The sequence below is a fragment of the Geotrypetes seraphini genome, chromosome 7 (assembly GCF_902459505.1).
Source record: "Geotrypetes seraphini chromosome 7, aGeoSer1.1, whole genome shotgun sequence".
NCBI classification, from domain to species: Eukaryota; Metazoa; Chordata; class Amphibia; order Gymnophiona; family Dermophiidae; genus Geotrypetes; species Geotrypetes seraphini.
In genome coordinates, this window is record NC_047090.1 from 196,211,431 (window position 1) to 196,229,794 (window position 18,364).

Genomic DNA, 18,364 nt, shown 5'->3' on the forward strand with positions numbered 1-18,364 from the left:
GGTTTCCAGATTCATGAAAGGACTTTTGAATGTTAAACTACCTCTCAAACCACCTCCAGTGGTTTGGTATCTCAATGTGGCTCTTGCTTGATTGATTGAACCCTCCGTTCGAACCAATGTCTTCAGCTCATCTGAAATATCTCACTTGGAAAGTGGTTTTTCTCCTTGTTCTCATGTCTGCTCGTAGAGTCAGTGAGCTACAAGCTTTAGTAGCAGACCCTCCTTTCACAGTATTTCATCATGACAAGGTGGTCCTCCGTATTCATCCTAAATTCTTACCAAAGATTGTTTCAGAATTTTAACTCAATCAATCTATTGTACTTCCAGTGTTTTTTCCAAAGCCTCATTCTCACCCAGGAGAAACAGCTCTTCTACTTACAAACATTTTCTCCTTAATTTTTTGTCTCCTTCGATCCAGTTTCCAAGAGAACCATTTCCAACTGATTGGCTGCTTCCATCTCTTTCTGCTATGCTCAGGCTAGACTGCATCTAGAGGATCAAGTCACAGCCCATAAAGTCAGAGCCATGGCGGCATCTGTAGCTTTCCTTAGGTCTACTCCTATTGAGGAAATCTGCAAAGCTGCCACTTGGACCTCGGTTCATACATTCACCTTTCATTATTGTCTGGATTCTTTTTCCAGACGGGATGGCCACTTTGGCCTGGCAGTATTACAAAATTTATTCTCCTGAATTGCCAACACTCCCACCATCCCAATCTGGTTTAGCTTGGAGGTCACCCATATGTTGAGAATATGCTGCCTGCTTGTTCTGGGATAAAGCACAGTTACTTACCGTAACAGGTGTTATCCAGGGACAGCAGACAGATATTCTCACAACACACCCACCTTCCCAGGTTGGCTTCTTAGCTAGTTATCTGAACTGAGGAGATACGCGCCCTATGTCGGGCGGGAAGGCATGCGCGGTGCGGCAGTCGCGAACTTTCCAAAAGTTCTTCAAGCAAGTCTGCTTGTGAAGCTATCCGCATTGGGGCTCTATGGTTGCTGTCACCCATATGTTCAGAATATCTGCCCGCTGTCCCTGGATAACACCTATTACGGTAAGTAACTGTGTTTTATATGTAAGTAATTCTTCTTTTCTGTTTTCAGATTACTGCCCTGTTGTGCAATACATGGTGTTCACCTTCATCCTCCTTTTCTTCTTCCTCAATGGTAGGTGGCATTCCTAGTCTAAGATGTGAAGCTGTTTGATCACTTTTAATGATGCTATGCAGTTCATCTGGGTTTGATTCACCAGCTGAAACCAACCAGGATGGTGGAAGCTGCAGAGATTCAGTTTTTGGCCTTTAGCCAAGATTGTTATCTGGGATGACTGGCTTAGAAGGGAGGGTAGAGGACGAAAAATGAGGGGAAGAAAACAGCTAGAGGTGAATGAAGTTTTAGGGCAATGGTTCTCAGGCCTGAGGAGCAGAAGGGACTGGGCATCCCTCCTGCTGTTGACTAATTTCCAGGTATTTGTGTGGGGGGGGGGGGTCAGGGAACATTCAGTGGCAGGAGGGAGTGGGCATCCCTCCTGATGTTTCGTTTTGGGGGCTTGTTTTTTTTATTTTTTTTTTGTGAGGGGGAGGAGTTGGTTCAGGGAGGCCTTGCAGAGGTGTATCAGTGTAGGGGGAGGTTTGCAGTGGGCAGGAGCGAATGGGCATCCCTCCTGCTGATTTTGGCTGGCGTGGGGGGTTTCATCAGAGAGGGACAGCATGGTATTTTTCAAGCAAACTTGATTGAAGATCTCAAAGTTTGCTAGTGCTGCCCACGCATGCGTGTGCCTTCCTGCTCCACTAGAGGGCGCATCCCCTCCTCATGGTCTTCAGTTCTTAGTTTTCCGCGGAGCCGGAAAACCCTGTCTCCCTTTCTTTGCGTTCTTCTAAGTTCCTTTCTAGCACCGCGGCTTCTTTATTTTGTTCGGTAGTTGCTGTGCAGTTTGTTGATTGATCGTGTATTTTCTTTGTACCAAAAAAAAATTGAATTTTTGTTGTGTTCCTGCTGGTTTTCCACTGGTAGGCTCTTCTTGGGCTTCGGCCCTGCCGCTAGGCCTCGTTTGGCTGCGGCAGTGTTTTCTTCTTCTCCTGGCCTCTCACTGGGTTCATCTCATGTGAGCAGAATGGCTGGGCCCTTTTTCCTTCTTTGGACTCGAGTTGACATAGCCTCGATCCCCGGTGGCGTCCCGTCTGCTGTGCCTCGTGGGTTCCATCCTTGGGTAAGTCTCTTCTTTCTTTCTATGTGCATAACCTCAGTAACGCCACCGGCTGAGTTTCAGGCATTCCAGGCATCGAGTGCAGTCTGTGACAAACCCAAGTCTATTTCGGGTCTTACCCACAATAAACCCGGATCCGTTCCTGGTTTTGTCCCAGTGAGCAGGAATGTGCACAAGCCACCTAGGTGCAGGAGAGGGGATCAGGTGACTGACCAATTAATTAATCAAGCTGACTCTAGCTCTGACTGGGAAATGGAAATAACAGAAACAGGGCAGGATAAGTGTGAAAGTTTCACTCTAGGCAAACCTCATCCTGACACTGTTAAATACCTCAGGAAATTTGAACAGCCAGTTAAAATCAGGGCTAGAAAGTATCCCGTTTGTGAAAGCAGGAAGCAAGTCAGTGGGTGGAAAACCCTTCCCCCCACAGTCTCAGAAGGGGAGTGGTTTTCCACCAGATATGAGCCTGCTGAGAACAGAGAGGGGGAGGCAGCCAAGGGAAGCCAGACTCACGAGGCACCCGGGAGAGGAATACCCAGGAGGGTATGAAGCTGGAGAGAGCCAGACTCTCTCAGACTGGCCCATGCTAGAAACAGAGGATGCAGCTCATATCAGGGAGCCTTGGGAGCAGCCAGAGGAGGAAGCAATGGACACCCAGGCAAGCACTGAAACTCAGCCATTGCCTATGGAAATATAGTGAGTTTAAACCTGGATGTTTTCTCATGCTGTGCATTCCTCTGTGCTGCTAGGGAATCTGAAAGTTTAGAAACTTCAGTTTTAAAACTCTCCCTGAAAGCTTAAATACAGAAGTTTTCTTTAAAGCCCTGAATTATATAAGGTGGTATGAGTGTTTGTACTTCCTGGCTGATTGCCAAGCTGAGCCAGCATGTTGTTTCCTCTCAGCTGTGGCTAATCCCAAGTGCACTATCGCAGAGAAGGGAAAGTACATGTGCTATGGAAGACTTGTGATATATCAATGATTTTTGAACATAACAATGAACTGTTTGGTCTAAAAGAATATTGATTTAAAACACTGTTGCTCTGGTGAAGAGAACTGAGACCCAGAAGCTTACAAGCCCAGAAGCAGGGACTGTTTGTAATTGCAGTGTTATTCAAGTTTTGTTTTGGGAACCTTTATGAGTTTGATGTCATGTGCTGTGACTGCATACTGCACTGCAAGGCTGATGCCTGAATGTTTTTGAATTATGTTACCATTACTGAAATAAAGCTATTTTTGGTTTTTCACATTCTGACTGAAACCTGTATTCCTTGCATGCATGCCTAAAAGTAAGACCTGGAGGATCCCTTAGTAGCAAGGGACACGTGGGACTGGAGTTTTGGTCATTTTCCTGGGGCTTGCAACATCGGCAAGAACCCGGGGTGTGACAAGTCGTGCCAGCCTCTACGAGACCTTCGAAGCGTGCCTCCTTTCATGGGAATACTCATTCTCGAGGTTGCCCTCTATGGAGCACACTGCTGCACCTTCATTATCAGTTTTATTGGTACGGTGCCATCTTCCGAACCTGCGACGGACTGCAGCTGAGCGACGTCGCTTGGGGCTTTGTGCCTCGACGTTGACTGAGGCTTTGTGTCCCAACGTCGCCTGGGATCAACTGAGGCTTTGTGCCTCGACGTCGGCTGGGGCTTTGTGCCTCGACGTCGGCTGGGGCTTTGTGCCTCGACGTCGGCTGGGGCTTTGTGCCTCGACGTCGGCTGGGGCTTTGTGCCTCGACGTCGGCGGGGGCTTTGTGCCTCGACGTCGGCTGGGGCTTTGTGCCTCGACGTCGGCTGGGGCTTTGTGCCTCGACGTCGGCTGGGGCTTTGTGCCTCGACGTCGGCTGGGGCTTTGTGCCTCGACGTCGGCTGGGGCTTTGTGCCTCGACGTCGGCTGGGGCTTTGTGCCTCGACGTCGGCTGGGGCTTTGTGCCTCGACGTCGGCTGGGGCTTTGTGCCTCGACGTCGGCTGGGGCTTTGTGCCTCGACGTCGGCTGGGGCTTGGTGCCTCGACGTCGGCTGGGGCTTGGTGCCTCGACGTCGGCTGGGGCTTGGTGCCTCGACGTCGGCTGGGGCTTGGTGCCTCGACGTCGGCTGAGGTTTGGTGCCTCGACGTCGCCTGAGGCTTGTGCCTCGACGTCGACTGGGACCTTGTGCCTCGCCGTGTCCGGCTCCTGTCGGGGATTTGAGGGTTCTCCGCTTTCTCTTCAATTCATTCCGGGCAGACGTGCCGGATTCTCGTAGTACGGAGTTTAGTCTCCTAGAGGAGACTCTCTCCCAGCTCCGGCTCTATTTGCTCCCGCCCTGCGTCGTCTCGCTTGGCGCAGAGTGTGGCTAGGGATCCGAACCTCCAGGATCATCTCGCCACTCTCACTTCCGTGAGTACTGCGCTTCTTGAGGCCTCTGTTGAGGCAGCCACTGACCGCCTCTCAGACCACGAATGGTCCTTCGCCTCTCTGGTGCGCCTTCAGCCAAATATCTTCTGGCTTGGCGGTATGGACTCCCTCTCCGGAGGTGCCCTCCGGATACCAGTCCTGTGTTCTCTCGGCCTCCTTCGCAGCGGCCGCGATAGCTGCAGCAATGCCGGGTTACGCCGACACCATTTTCTGATCTGCAAAGGCAGGTCAAGCTGTTTGCGCTCGAATATACTGACCCCTGAAGAAGCCGTAATTGGTGAAACAGGTCCCGTTGGGCCGATTGTTCAAGCTAAACTAACAAGCGACTCTTTACAAAGATAAGTGTCGCTGTTTTGTGCATATAATGCTCAAGCACTAAAGTTAAAAAGATTTATAATATTTAAAAGATTTAAAAATTATTAAAAACAGCATGAATGCCCAATGAAAGATAACGTGGAAACCTGTATTAAGCTGCTTCAGTGTGAACATTGTGCAGCACAGGTATCTGAGAGCTTCATTGAACAACCAAGTGTGAACAAGTCCGTTGTTTGGTTACTTTTGATACTGTTGGGGCTAATACCATTGCTTTTCAAGTAGTGAGTCACTAATATTCTAGTATGCGCCTCCGGGCTCCTCTCCTTCTGGAGATTTCTCCACTCCCTTCGGTGGGGCGACCTCATCATTCTACGCCCGGTGGGATAGCCTCGCCTCTGTCTGTTGGGTGTTCCCATCATCCGGGCAACTGCCCCTTTTGTTGCTGGCCGCTCGAGCCCTCCTCTGCCTCCAAGTGGTTGATGAGGTTCCTCCGGATCAGTAGTTCTGGTCCTGGCCTTCGTGACCTGTACTAGTTTCAAGTCCGGAAGCGGTTCAGTATGCTCCCCTTTCAGAATTGTGCCCCCTCTTAGACGGAGGGGACTGGATGTGCTCACTGGGCCTCCAGAGCCATGCATGCACTTTCCTATTCCCCGGCCCCATGCCGGTTTCTGAGATTCCTGGTGGGGGATCTCCACCTCCAGTATTGTATCCTTCACTTCGGCCTGGCGGCCTCTCCAAGGGTTTTCACGATCTGCCTGGTGGTGGTTTCTGCTGCTCTGCGTTTCCGCAGCCTGCAAGTGTTCCCCTACCTCGATGACTGGTAGATCAAAGCATCCTCTCACCAGGAGGTTCTGCGAGCGACGAATCAGACCATTTTGCTCCTTCAGAGTCTAGACTTAGGAGTGAACTTCCCCATGTCTCGCCTCTGTCTGCCCCAGTCTCGGGAGTTCATCGGGGCGGACCTGGTCACAGTTTGTCTGCACTCCTTCTTGTCTCGGCCTTGGTAGGAGGCCCTTGTTCATTTATGCTGGAAGGTGGCCCCTCAGTCCGCTTCCAGTCGTTTCTACCTCGGCAGGCCGCCCTTCTGCGCCTGAGTCAGCTGGAGTCTCGGAGGTCTTCGGTCTCGGCCAAGCAGATGATGATCCTTTTTGGGACATAGAGCCTCCACTGTTCATGTCCCGCCGTTCGCCTGGTTACATCTTCGTGTCCCTCAGTGGTGGCAGGATCGGGATCCCGCGTCCCAGCACGTTGCGGTGACTCCCTCCTTGCAACGCTCGCTCCGTTGGTGGGCCAGTTCTTTCACTCTGTCCAGAGGTTTGCTCTTCTCGTGCCCCCACATCAGAAGGTTCTGACGACGGACTCCTCGACATATGCCTGGGGAGCGCACCTCGACGGCTTTTGGATTCAGGGTCTTTGGTCGGGTGCAGACTGTCACTGTCACAACAACCTGCTGGAGCTCCGGGCCATTTACAGTGCCGTGGTGGCTTTTCGTCAGGTTTGCGTGGTCCTGATACGTAAGGACAACCAGGTGGCGATGTATTATGTGAACAAGCAAGGGGGTACAGGTTCCCTGTCGCCTTGCAGGGAAGCCCTTCGTCTTTGGCAGTGGGCGTTACGCCACAACATCTTTCTTTGGGCAGTGTATATCCGGGGCGAGCAGAATTGTCTGGCGGACAAGTTGAGTCGCCTTCTTCAGCCGCACGAATAGTCGCTCCATGTCCACACTGCGGCAGGTGTTTGTTCGGTGGGGGACTCCACAGATAGATCTGTTCGCTTCGCCCCTCATTCACAAGTTGCCTCGTTTCTGCTCGAGGGTATACTCCCCGTATCATTTCGAGGCGGATGCTTTCCTTCTCGATTGGACGGATGGGTTCCTCTATGCATTCCCTCCCTTTCCTCTGATTCTCAGGACGCTGGTGCATCTTAAGTCGGTCCACGCCACTTTGATCTTGATAGCACCTCGGTGGCCCCGGCAGCCGTGGTTCTCCCTGCTCCTCCAGCTCAGTGTCAGGGAGCCTCTGCTTCTTCCTGTGTTTCCTTCTCTGCTGTCTCAGAGTCGAGGTTCGCTGTTACATCCCAATCTGCAGTCTCTACACTTAACAGCTTGGTTCCTCTCATCGTGCCTCCCTCCTTAGGTTTCTCTCAGTCGGTGAGGGATGTTCTCGAAGCCTCTCGGAAGAGTTCCACTCGGCAATGCTATTCCCAGAAATGGACCAGATTTGCTGTGTGGTGTGCTGCACGATGTATGGAGCCTCTCTCTGCCTCCTTGTCTTCCATGCTGGATTATCTGTTCCACTTGTCTAGGTCTGGTTCAAATTGACATCTATTCAAGTCCACCTCAGCGCGATTGCTGCCTTTCATCATCCGCTTGATGGATAACCGCTCTCTGTCCATCCGGTGGTTTCCCGCTTTATGATGGGTCTCTTCAATGTTCATCCTCCACTCAAGCGCCCCTCTGGTGGTTTGGGTTCTTAATGAGGTTCTGGCTCAATTGATGAAACCTCCGTTTGAACCCATTGATAAGACTCATCTCAAGTATCTCACTTGGAAAGTGGTGTTCCTGGTTGCTCTCACGTCTGCCCGTAGAGTCAGTGAGCTGCAAGCTCTGGTTGCGAATCCGCCTTTTACTGTATTCCATCATGACCAGGTGGTCCTTCGTACTCATCCTAAGTTCTTGCCTAAGGTGGTCGCGGATTTCCGCCTCAAGCGGTCCATTGTTCTTCCGGTGTTTTTTCCGAAGCCCCACTTGAATCCTGGTGAGGTGGCGCTTCACACGCTTGACTGTAAGAGGGCATTGACCTTTTACCTGCGACGCACCGAGTCTCCTCGGACTGCGCCTCAACTTTTCATCTCTTTTGATCCTAATCGATTGGGCCGTCCTGTTTCCAAACGCACCTTGTCCAACTGGTTGGCTGCTTGTATTTCCTTTTGCTACGCTCAGGCTGGTCTCTCGCTGCAAGGTCGGGACACGGGACATAGAGTCCGAGCAATGGCGGCGTCTGCCGCTTTCCTCAGGTCCACGCCTATTGAGGAGATCTGTAAGGCTGCCACTTGGTCTTCGGTTCATACCTTCACCTCTCACTACTGTCTGGACGCCTTTTCCAGGCGCGACGGCCAGTTTGGCCAGTCGGTTTTGCGTAATCTGTTTTCCTAATTTGCCAACTTTCCCTCCGTCCCCTTTTTGGTAAGCTGGAGGTCACCCACACGTAGAGAATATGCTGCCTGCTTGTCCTGGGATAAAGCACAGTTACTTACCGTAACAGGTGTTATCCAGGGACAGCAGGCAGATATTCTCGCAACCCTCCCACCTCCCCGAGGTTGGCTTCTTTGCTAGCTATCTGAACTGAAGACCACAAGGAGGGGATGCGCCCTCTAGTGGAGCATGAAGGCACACGCGTATGTGGGCAGCACTAGCAAACTTTGAGATCTTCAATCAAGTTTGCTTGAAAAGCTGTCCGCGACGGGGTTCCGTAGATGACGTCAGGAGAGGAGGGGGAGAACATGCTGGGTCAAGGAAGCCTCCTGGACTGAGATTTTTTTTATTTTTTTAAGTACAGAAGGGGAGGGTATTAAAAGAAGTGCCAGATTGGGCATGGGGGGTGAGCTTATAGGGCCAAAAACAGAAGACAGAGAGAGAGATGGTGGGCAATGGTCTGAAGAGTGGTGTGGAGGAAGAGGGAAAGAGATACTTGAAGGGAGAACTGTTGGGAAGAGAGAGGGAGAAATGGTGGACCAGGGGGAGGGAGTCAGGCATGGGGAGAGATGGGGTAGGGGGCAGTTGGAAAGAGAAAGGGAGAGAAGTTGGATCTGGGGATGGAAGGGAGGTAGGGAGAAATTTTAGGCCTGTGGATGGAAGGCAGAGAGATGCACAACAACAAAAAAAGGGGATCCAAAAAAGATCTGCAGAAAAAATCAGCCAGGAGCAACCAAAGCATCTCTTTTTTTTTTTTTTTTTTTTTCCTCCATTTCATTGTTCAGCATTAAGGTGTGAGGGAAGACACTGGAAAGAGAATTAGTAGAAGATAGACTAAAAGCAGAAAGAGAAACTGGGACTAAGATGATGGAAAAACAAAATATCCAGACAACAAGGTAGAAAAAATTGTTTTATTTTGAATTTATTAACTGCAATATGTTAGCTTTGGGATATGTGCATCACAATTATTTTTGTATTCAGTGGCGTAGTCGTATACAGATGATTTGGGGGAGGGACTGGAGCCTAAAATTAGTGGATGGGCATCAAAGTTTCTCCCCGCCTGAGTGCAATTTACAAATTCTTGATCTATTGGGGATTCGCAAGCCCTGCCATTTGAAGACATCTTCCTCCAGTCTGGCAACCCCAAATCTCTAAGCTTTGCGGCCAATGGAAATATCCTCAAGCTGCCCCTGCTTTCATGCATACATGAAAGCCAAGGTGGGGGAGGGAGACAGGGAGGGAAGGTAGCAGCTCTACAATATTGCTGGCAGGTGCAGAACTTGGGAAGTTGGAGGGGAGGAGGTGGCTGTCAGTTGATGAGGCTTGGGGATCCCTACTACCTACAGCAGGGGAGATGTTCATTTGAGGGAGCCTAAGCTCAAAGTGGAAGGCCCAAAAAAGCAGTAATATTTACCCTGACTGAACGATCCTCCACGTGCCCTGCTGACAGCTGATTCAGCATCCCTGCTCTGATGAGGCTTACTGTAGCTGTAATAGAAGTGAATGAGAAAACCAGGAGCATGCATCCCTGCTCATCAGAGTGGGGATGCAAAAGCCTGTGACTGCTCCCACTGTCAGCGGTGCACGTGGTGGATCACTCAGTCAGGGTAAGTATATTACTGCTTTTTTGGGTTCCTCTCCACAGTGTCCCTTTAATGAAGGTTTATTATTAGATACGTACATCTTCTATATTAGTGATTGCAAATTTGGGACCTGCTCAGCCTTTTTTTTGCTCATCAGCTAGTGTTAGTGTTTGTGCGGCCCCAGAAAATTTTTTTCATCCAGTGTGGCCCAGGGAAGCCAAAAGGTTGGACACCCCTGCTTTAGAGCATGGGTTTAATTTGCTACAGGTTAAGGCAGGAGATAGGTAAGCAATGAGGGAAGCTTACAACTAGATGCTCTTGGTTGCTTCGGGCCTTCCTCACTGCCGGGTCTTTCCTTCGAATTGTGAATGCTGCACTGCAGGGGGCTGGGGGGGAAGAAATGCTGCACTGTGACCAATTGGAAGGGGGAGGAGAAATGCTCCTGCACTGTCCAATTGGAGGGGGGAGGTGCTGCTGCACCCAATGGGGGGGGAGAGAGGGAAGGAGAGAGATGCCAAGACCTTGGGAGGGAAAGGAGAGGAAAGAGAGATGCCAAGACCATGGGAGGGAAAGGAGAGGAAAGAGAGATGCCAAGACCATGGAGGGGAAGGGATAGATGTCAGGTCATATGGTGGAAGAGACAGATGCCAGACCAGGGGAAAGAAAGGAAGGAGAGGAGATGCCAGATAATGGAGGGGGAGTTGGAAGGAGAGGAGAGAGATGCCAGGGCATGGGGGGAGAGAAGGGAAACTAAGGAGACAAATCCCAGACCAGAGGGAATGGAAAGAGAGGAGGTGCCAGAGCAAGGAGGGAGAGATAGGAGAGGAGAGAGATGCCAGGGCATGGGAGAGGGAAGGGAAGGAGATAGAGATGCCAGACCATGGGGTGGAGTGGGAAGGAAGGAAGGAAAGGAGAAGAGATATGCCAGAGCATAGGGAGGGGGGTGAAACTGAAAGGAATCATGTACAAAGGAGAAAAAGGACACAGGGTATACAGTTTATTGAAGGACATAAAAAGAGGGAAGATGCCGTATGGAAGAGAGAGAAGGCAGACACTGGATGGAAGTGGCAGAGAGAGCGTGGACAGTGGATGGAAGGGGCAGAGAGGGTGTGTAGAGAGGACAGAGGCTGGGTGGAAGGGGCAAAGAGAGAGGGTAGATGTTGCATGGAAGGGAGAGGACAAATGTATAGAAAGAGAGCGAAGAGAAGATGATTGAAGCAGAAACAACAAAAGGTAGAAAGAAAATTTTTTTGTTGCTTTACGTAGAATTGTAACTGTATTGATAAAAGTTTATGAAAAGGAAATGGAAATAAGGCAATTTTTTGGGGACTAAACCCTTTTCCTCAGGTCAGGATACCATAACATCAGTATACTGTACTGTCTTGAAAAAAGATTTGGCCTCTGAAAGCTAATTGAAAAATGGATTAGTCCAATAAAATGGTATTTTCTTATTTCTCATTATTTCTTTTACTTCTATTTGTTAATTTGTAAAGTGGTGATTGTTATGTATCAGTTTTTTTCCAATTTACATCTATTGTCTTTATATTTTGCACAGTATTAGGGGACGTGTCACTGTTTCTGTGGTGTTACATTGTATGCAGAGTCTGGTTTCTTGGTTCATTTTAACTTTTGTCTACAAACCAACCTGTTCTACCGATTTGTGACCAAGAATTCCTAAAGTCTTCACTGCTTATCCCACACCGTACGACCTGCTCTTCCTATTAACTTACTCTTATTGTAAATCCATCCCTACAATGTTACCTTACTCTGTACAAACAGTTATGTACTCAAAGACTTCATTGTTTTTTTTCCTCGCTGAATGTCCAGCTCTTCTTTATTGTATTGTATTGTATTGTACTCAAAGACTTCATTGTTTTTTTCGCTGCATGTCCATCTCTTCTTTATTGTAAATTGTAAACCGCCTCGAACTACCTTGGCTTTGGCGGTATATAAACAATAAATTTATTATTATTATTATTATTACATATTTCTATTTTTAGTTTGTGATTATTCCATATTGGGCGAGGGTGGTTCTTTGTGTATGAAAAGGACATGGTTTTCTGTTATACTCTACTGTACAAGATCAATTGACGGTGCAGGATCTGGCTTGTTTAGTTTTACAATGCGTGTGTTGGTGTTCTAGTGCTCACTGCAGTGTTTAAGATGCTGCCTTTTCCTATTACTAAATTATTATTACTAAAAATAACTTTTTTATATAGAGGAGTGGTGTAGGGATGGGACACAGCAAGCACACACACGCTGGATACGAGTCGGGATGGAGACGCTGCCTGTGGCTAGTTCAGAGTCCCTTTTATTATGCTTCTAAGCTAATGACATCATAGTAACTCCCTCATTTACTCATCTAATGATTAGTGGATACAAAGGTGCATGCTTTTACACAGGTGGAAACACAGGTACATGCTTTTACATCATGATCACCCTCCCTTTACCTTGTGCTTTGCCTCGTGATCACCCTCCAACTCAGCACTTAGACAATACCTGTGTTTTTGCATGTTCTCAAGGCCTGTCAGCTGATGTCCTTTCCAAATATGGACAGCTTAAATAAGATAAGGGTTAATATGTGACAGCATTCTGTCACCTTGTGACAGAATGCTTCAGCATTCTGTCACAAGGTGCTAACATTTTTCCTTGCTTTAGAATGGCTATGTAACAAGAGGGGAGAGGGAATGATGAATGATTCATAATTATTTCACAAGGCCACATAATATCTTCACAGGGCCTGATATTCATAATTCCTTCACAGGGCCTCATAATATCAGTGTGCTGATATTATCCCTGTTTCAGGACATTACTACAGAGTGAGTTGTTAAAAAATGATCAGCACTTGCTGTCATATATACTAGGTATGCCAGTGGATTTAGTGATCCTATTCTAACCATCAAATTTCCCCACCCCGCCTCACCTGGCTACTTTATCATGCCACCCGGTTAGAAAATATTTCTGGGGAGAACACTGACGCTTATCAAATAGCAACCTAGATTATACATTTATGTTGATGGAGAACAGAATATTGTCATGATGGATCTCCGTCCCATTGGTCTTGGTTCAAATAACCGGTGTGTATGGAGGTACTGAGCACATTCATTATGCCTACTATAATATATTAGCCTGCTTGATAGATTTATAGTGATTGATAATATATTTTAAACATAGAGGCATTTTGTTTTTGTTTTTGTTCAGTTTGTTATATTCATAATTTTATTGTAATTTGCTGTTAAATTTATATTATAAACCACTGTGATACCTTTTAGGCCACTTAAGCAATATATCAAGCGCTAATAAATAAATATATAAAACAGAAAATCATCTACCTTTTTTTCTTTCCCTGCAGCCAACAACAAAATTGTTCATTAATGGAAAGTTTGTCGATTCTAAAACAACAAAATGGGTTGATATCCACAATCCCGTAAGTGTGATGTTTTACACCCCATCTGTAAGCCTGGAGGGCAATGATATGTGACATGTGATGGCTATGTTCATGAGAGGTATCCAGGTGTTTGGGCAACATTTAACCTGTGGTGAGCCAGTCTCAAACTTCAGAAGGACAGTTAGATTTTAGAGAAGTTACTTCATGAACCCAATGCAGTAGCGGATTTTGAGTTAAATGAAGGAGCGGTACATATTTTGTTTTGTAGATATCTTTATTGCTCAAATGACCTGAAGGAGGCACAAGATTTCAAAATAACATTTTACAAAATAATGGACAATTATCATTTCAGACCAACAATTCATTTAAACAAGGTACATCAAAACTAATTTATTCTAGGACAAGCAGGTAGCATATTCTCACATGTGGGTGATGGCATCCATGGTACAGACAGTAGTAAAAGTGTATTGCCACTTTAAGTTTTTAGAAACTTCACGACTGCCCGCACTGCACATGTGTGAGTGCCTTCCCACCTGATGCCAGCTTGCAGTACCTCAGTTCTTCGTTTTCCACAAAGCAAAGAAGTGCTTTTTTCTGGACTCTGTCCAGTGCGATTGATGCCTTCCAGTCAATGTCCCCTTTTTCTTGGCTTTTGCCAAGCTCTTTTTCTTTCTATTATTATTTTATGTTCAGTGTTAAAATCAAACAAAGAAAAATCAGAATCCTGGTCAAACCCATGCGGCGTACCACAAGGATCTCCACTATCCCCCACCCTCTTCAATCTATACACTGCCTCTCTAGGAACCCATCTGGATAATCTAGGCATAACATCCTACAGCTATGCGGATGACATCACCATCCTCATCCCATACGATCATTCCAAACCTACCATGACAGAGGAACTTCACCAAACACTGGAAGCAGTCACAACCTGGATGGAAAATCACAAACTTAAACTCAACCAAGACAAAACCAAATTCATCCTCCTAGAAAACGACAGGATCCAAACCACAACCATCCTAGACATAAACGCAACCAAATATCCCATCCAAACAACCATAAAACTACTAGGCATGACCATAGACAGATGCTGCACAATGCAGCCACAAATAAACAAAACAACTCAAAAATCATTCGCAATCATGAGAAACCTGAGACAAGTCCGAAAATTCTTTGAAAGCACACAATTCCTACTTATAGTACAATCCCTAATACTAGGAATACTGGACTACTGTAACATTCTCTTCCTCCCATGTCCGGCAACTACGATAAGACAACTCCAAACAATCCAAAATACAGCCTTAAGACTCGTCTATTCATTGAAAAAACACGACCACATCACCGAAGCCTACATCAACTCACACTGGCTCCCAATCCAAGAAAGAATCCAATTCAAATTCTACTGCATATTATTCAAAACACTACACGGAAACAGTCCATCATACCTGAACAATCGCCTCATCCAAGCAACCAGCACCAGACACAGAAAAACGCACTCCCCATTCATACCCCCCCCATCCAAAGAAGTAAAAAGAACAAAACTACATGACGGCCTCCTAGCCACACAAGCTGCAAGACTAGATAACCAAATCTCCAACCTTCTGATGACCACCCCAGACTATAAGACGTTCAGAAAAGAAATAAAAACCACACTTTTCAAGAAATTCCTAAGACAGAAATAACAACACAACCACTAAAAGCCCTCAAGATCTTCATATTACCTCTCTAGCTATTCTCTACAATTCATATAATTCTGTTATTCTGTAACTCTGTAATTTCTTTATTCATTGTAATTCTGTCCTTAAACTAACCTTTTGTAATCCGCCTTGAACCGCAAGGTAATGGCGGAATAGAAATCCCTAATGTAATGTAATGTAATGTAATATAATAATAATTCTATCAATTTTTCCTCATTTTCTATGACCAGGCCTTTGACCCTCTGTTTTTTTTCTCCCTCAGTAGGTTTTTCTTTTTCTCTCATCAAAATTGAATTTAACCTCGCTGCCGAAATTTTCCCGTCCATTTCGAAACCATTGAGCAGGTTTAAGAACTGCTGTCAGTGTCAGTTCCCTATTTCCATTGCTGACCCAGATAGTTGGTGTTAGCAATGTTTGGGAACATTGGGTAGACTCCTGTACATGTTCCATACTGCAGAAATGTTAGTTGAAAGCTCGACACATCCAACAAGACAAGATCTTTGGCTCGGTTATGGACTCTGCAGGTCGTTCAGAGTCTTTGGTACAGGTGACAATGGCATCAACATCAGAAGTTTTTCCAGCATCTGAGAAGCCTGCTCAGAAGCCATCCTCTTCCCAGCAAACGTCCAAGGCCTCTACAGCAGTGGTATTCAACCCAGTCCTCGGAGACCACCTGGCCAATCGAGTTTTCAAAATCTCCGTCATTGTGGATATCCTGAAAACTCGACTGGCCAGGTGGTCCTTGAGGATTGGGTTGAATACCACTGCTCTACAGTATTGAGATCCCTGGTGCAGGCCAAGCATCGAAACCAACGCTCTCCTTCAGTGCAGGCTGTCTCTCCTACATGCATCCTTTTCGAGGTCACCTACCTCTCGACACCCTGCCGCACTGATGGTGCTGGCTATTGACCATTAGGTACCATTGCAAGTTTTCAAGGAAACAACTCAATGAGTTTTTTTTCTGGAGGGAGATTGTGATTATTTTCAAATTGTACTCAAATCCGGTGCTTGCATCGACTCCCTCGGTACTGGCCCAGCCTAAGCATAGCATTTTGAGGCCTCAGGGTACCGATTCCAGGTCTACAGTGGCATGCTGTTCTGCTTCCTATTGATGCTCTTCGTCGAGACACCGTTCCTCCTCTTTGAAGCACCATCGATCTTCATCAAAATCTCAGATCACCATCGAAACACCGAGGTTCACCATCGAAGCATCGACACTCTTCATAAAAACATCAGAGTTCTTCATCAAAGCACCATCACTCTCACTCCTGTGCTTCCAGGTATAGAAGATCTTCACGCCAATCCTCTTCATCATCCTCATCGGATCAGTACCAACATCGAGGAAGTTCTTTTCGCCATTCTCATAGGTCACCTGAACCTTATGACTCTGATCTTTCTTTTGGCCGCTCTGATTCTGAATGTGAGCCTACTTTGACCAGCTCCTGAATCTTATGGTCTTCCTTCAGATCTATTTCCTCCTCCTAGAACAGGGGTGTTCTGATCCGGTAGATCAGGAAGGCAATGTGAGTCAATTGCGGAGCCCATCCCGGGCTCCCTGATAGACTCGTGTTACTGTCCCGATCTACCGGGCCAATCAGCCTTCCTCTCTCCGACATCCCCCACCACCGCCCCAAGCTCTCCATGCAGAAGCTTCGGACCGACCATTCCTCTCCTCGACGTCAATTCTGACATCGGAGAGGAAGTTCTGAGCCAGCCAATCACTCCGAAGTCCTTCTTCATGTAAGGTGACCAGTGCTAGACGCAGTACTCCAGGTGAGGGCGCACCATTGCCCAGTACAGCGGCATGATAACCTTCTCTGATCTGTTCGTGATCCCCTTCTTTATTATTCCTAGCATTCTATTCGCCCTTTTTGCCACCGCCACACATTGCGCGAACGGCTTCATCGACTTGTCCCTGGGAATAGGCAGCATGGAATCTTGTTACTTTTTGATATTCGTGTGACATGGCTTGGCCACGATTTGAAGCAGAATATTGAGCTAGATGGTATGGCAGTCCTTATGTTTTTATTGCTGGAACAAAAGATGTGACTTTATCTTCTGGCTTTTACCTGTGCTGCTTAGGTAAGAAAAATAATGTAATGTGATAATCAAAGGTAATATAGTTTCAGTTTCCTTTAGGCCACTAATGAGACAATTGGTCGAGTTCCAGAAGCCACACAAGATGAGATGGAAGCTGCAGTGAGTTCTTGTAAGCAATCCTTCAAGGTATGGGCCGAGACATCTATCCTCAGTCGTCAACAGATCTTCCTGCGGTATCAGCAACTCATCAAAGATAACCTGGTGAGATGGTGTATGTGCTGCCAGTAGTTCCAGCATTACCTTGTGATTTTGATGCACTTAAAATTATTTCATGGGACCCTATTAATTAACTTTTGTCTGTCAATGGGCCCCTAACATTCATTCTCAAAGCTGATATGCTTTACTTTAGCATTTTTTGTGTGTTCGTATGCAGAAAGAAATAGCTAAAATCATTACGTTGGAACAGGGGAAGACACTGGCTGATGCTGAGGGTGATGTGTTTCGTGGCCTCCGTAAGTAATGGGGGAAGAACATTGGTATAGAGAAATATAGTTTGGAGAACTGTTGATAATAAAAAAAAATGGGGATAAAAAAAAAAATGGGGATAGTTCAAGACAGGGCTTAAAATTTGACCCTTGTCTGGGTCAAGGGGATGTACTTCTGTAGGTGGCCAGGAGGGAGAAAAGCTAGAACTGGGTAGGATAGCAGCTGCCAAATCCAAGCAGACATGAGATGATCCATCATTAGATCTGTTCCTTGTTCATGTCCACCAAAGAAGAGAGACTGAAAGTGAAGGGAATGGAGAGCGAAACTAAGGAGAAGGATTGACAAAAAATTTAAAACAAAAACCAAGCTAAAAAAGAAAATAGTCCTGAAATCATAACTTGTTTTGGTTGGTCCTAAGAGTTTTCTAACTATTATCCATTCTAGTGCAATGTGTCTAGTAGTCCTTAACGCTAGTGTCTTGTATCTGAACTAGAAAGTTGCTTGCAGAAAACTGTTAATCATGTTTTCCAATTCCTTCCTGAGAGGATAACAGTTTAATGTACTTAGGGCAGAGGAGGATTAAGTGACTTGCCAAGGAGCAATGCAGGGTTTAAACCCTCCATCTCAGGATGCTGAGGCTGTAGCTCTAACCACTGCACCCAGGGCCGCCATCAGGGCAGTACTACCAGTCCTGCATTCAGGGGCCCGGAGGTGACAGGGGGCCCGGGCTCCCCCAGGGTCCTAGGCAGTGTTCTCTCTAAGGCAGCGGTCTCAAACACGCGGCCCGCGTGTGGCTCTCCAGGTTTTATTTGTGGCCCGCGGTCTGGAGGCGATCATTCTCTTCCTTTTGGAGCAGCAGCCGGCTCGTTCATTCAAAGCCACGGGTTGGCAACTCCTTGCGCTATCCACTCCTGCATCGGAAGCCTCTCTGATGTCACAACATCAGAGAGGCTTCAGACGCAGGCGCGGATCTCGCAAGGAGCCGCCACCTGCGGCTTTGAACGAATGAACCAGCCAGACACGCTTCTGCCCCAGTGGCGTACCAAGGGGGGGGGGCGGTCAAC

At 47.1% G+C, this 18,364-nt stretch overlaps 1 protein-coding gene across 4 annotated transcripts in view; it reads left to right on the forward strand.

Annotated features, from left to right (window-relative positions):
* ALDH6A1 (aldehyde dehydrogenase 6 family member A1) overlaps window positions 1-18,364 on the forward strand; it is a 172,552-nt gene that overhangs the window by 15,888 nt on the left and 138,300 nt on the right. For all 4 annotated transcript variants that reach the window (XM_033951060.1, XM_033951056.1, XM_033951058.1 and 1 more), the window contains exons 2-5: window positions 1,107-1,169; window positions 13,042-13,116; window positions 16,914-17,075; window positions 17,248-17,326. In XM_033951060.1, the coding sequence (XP_033806951.1) occupies window positions 1,167-1,169; window positions 13,042-13,116; window positions 16,914-17,075; window positions 17,248-17,326 (319 nt within the window). In that variant the 5' untranslated portion in view covers window positions 1,107-1,166. The remainder of the gene's footprint in view (window positions 1-1,106; window positions 1,170-13,041; window positions 13,117-16,913; window positions 17,076-17,247; window positions 17,327-18,364) is intronic.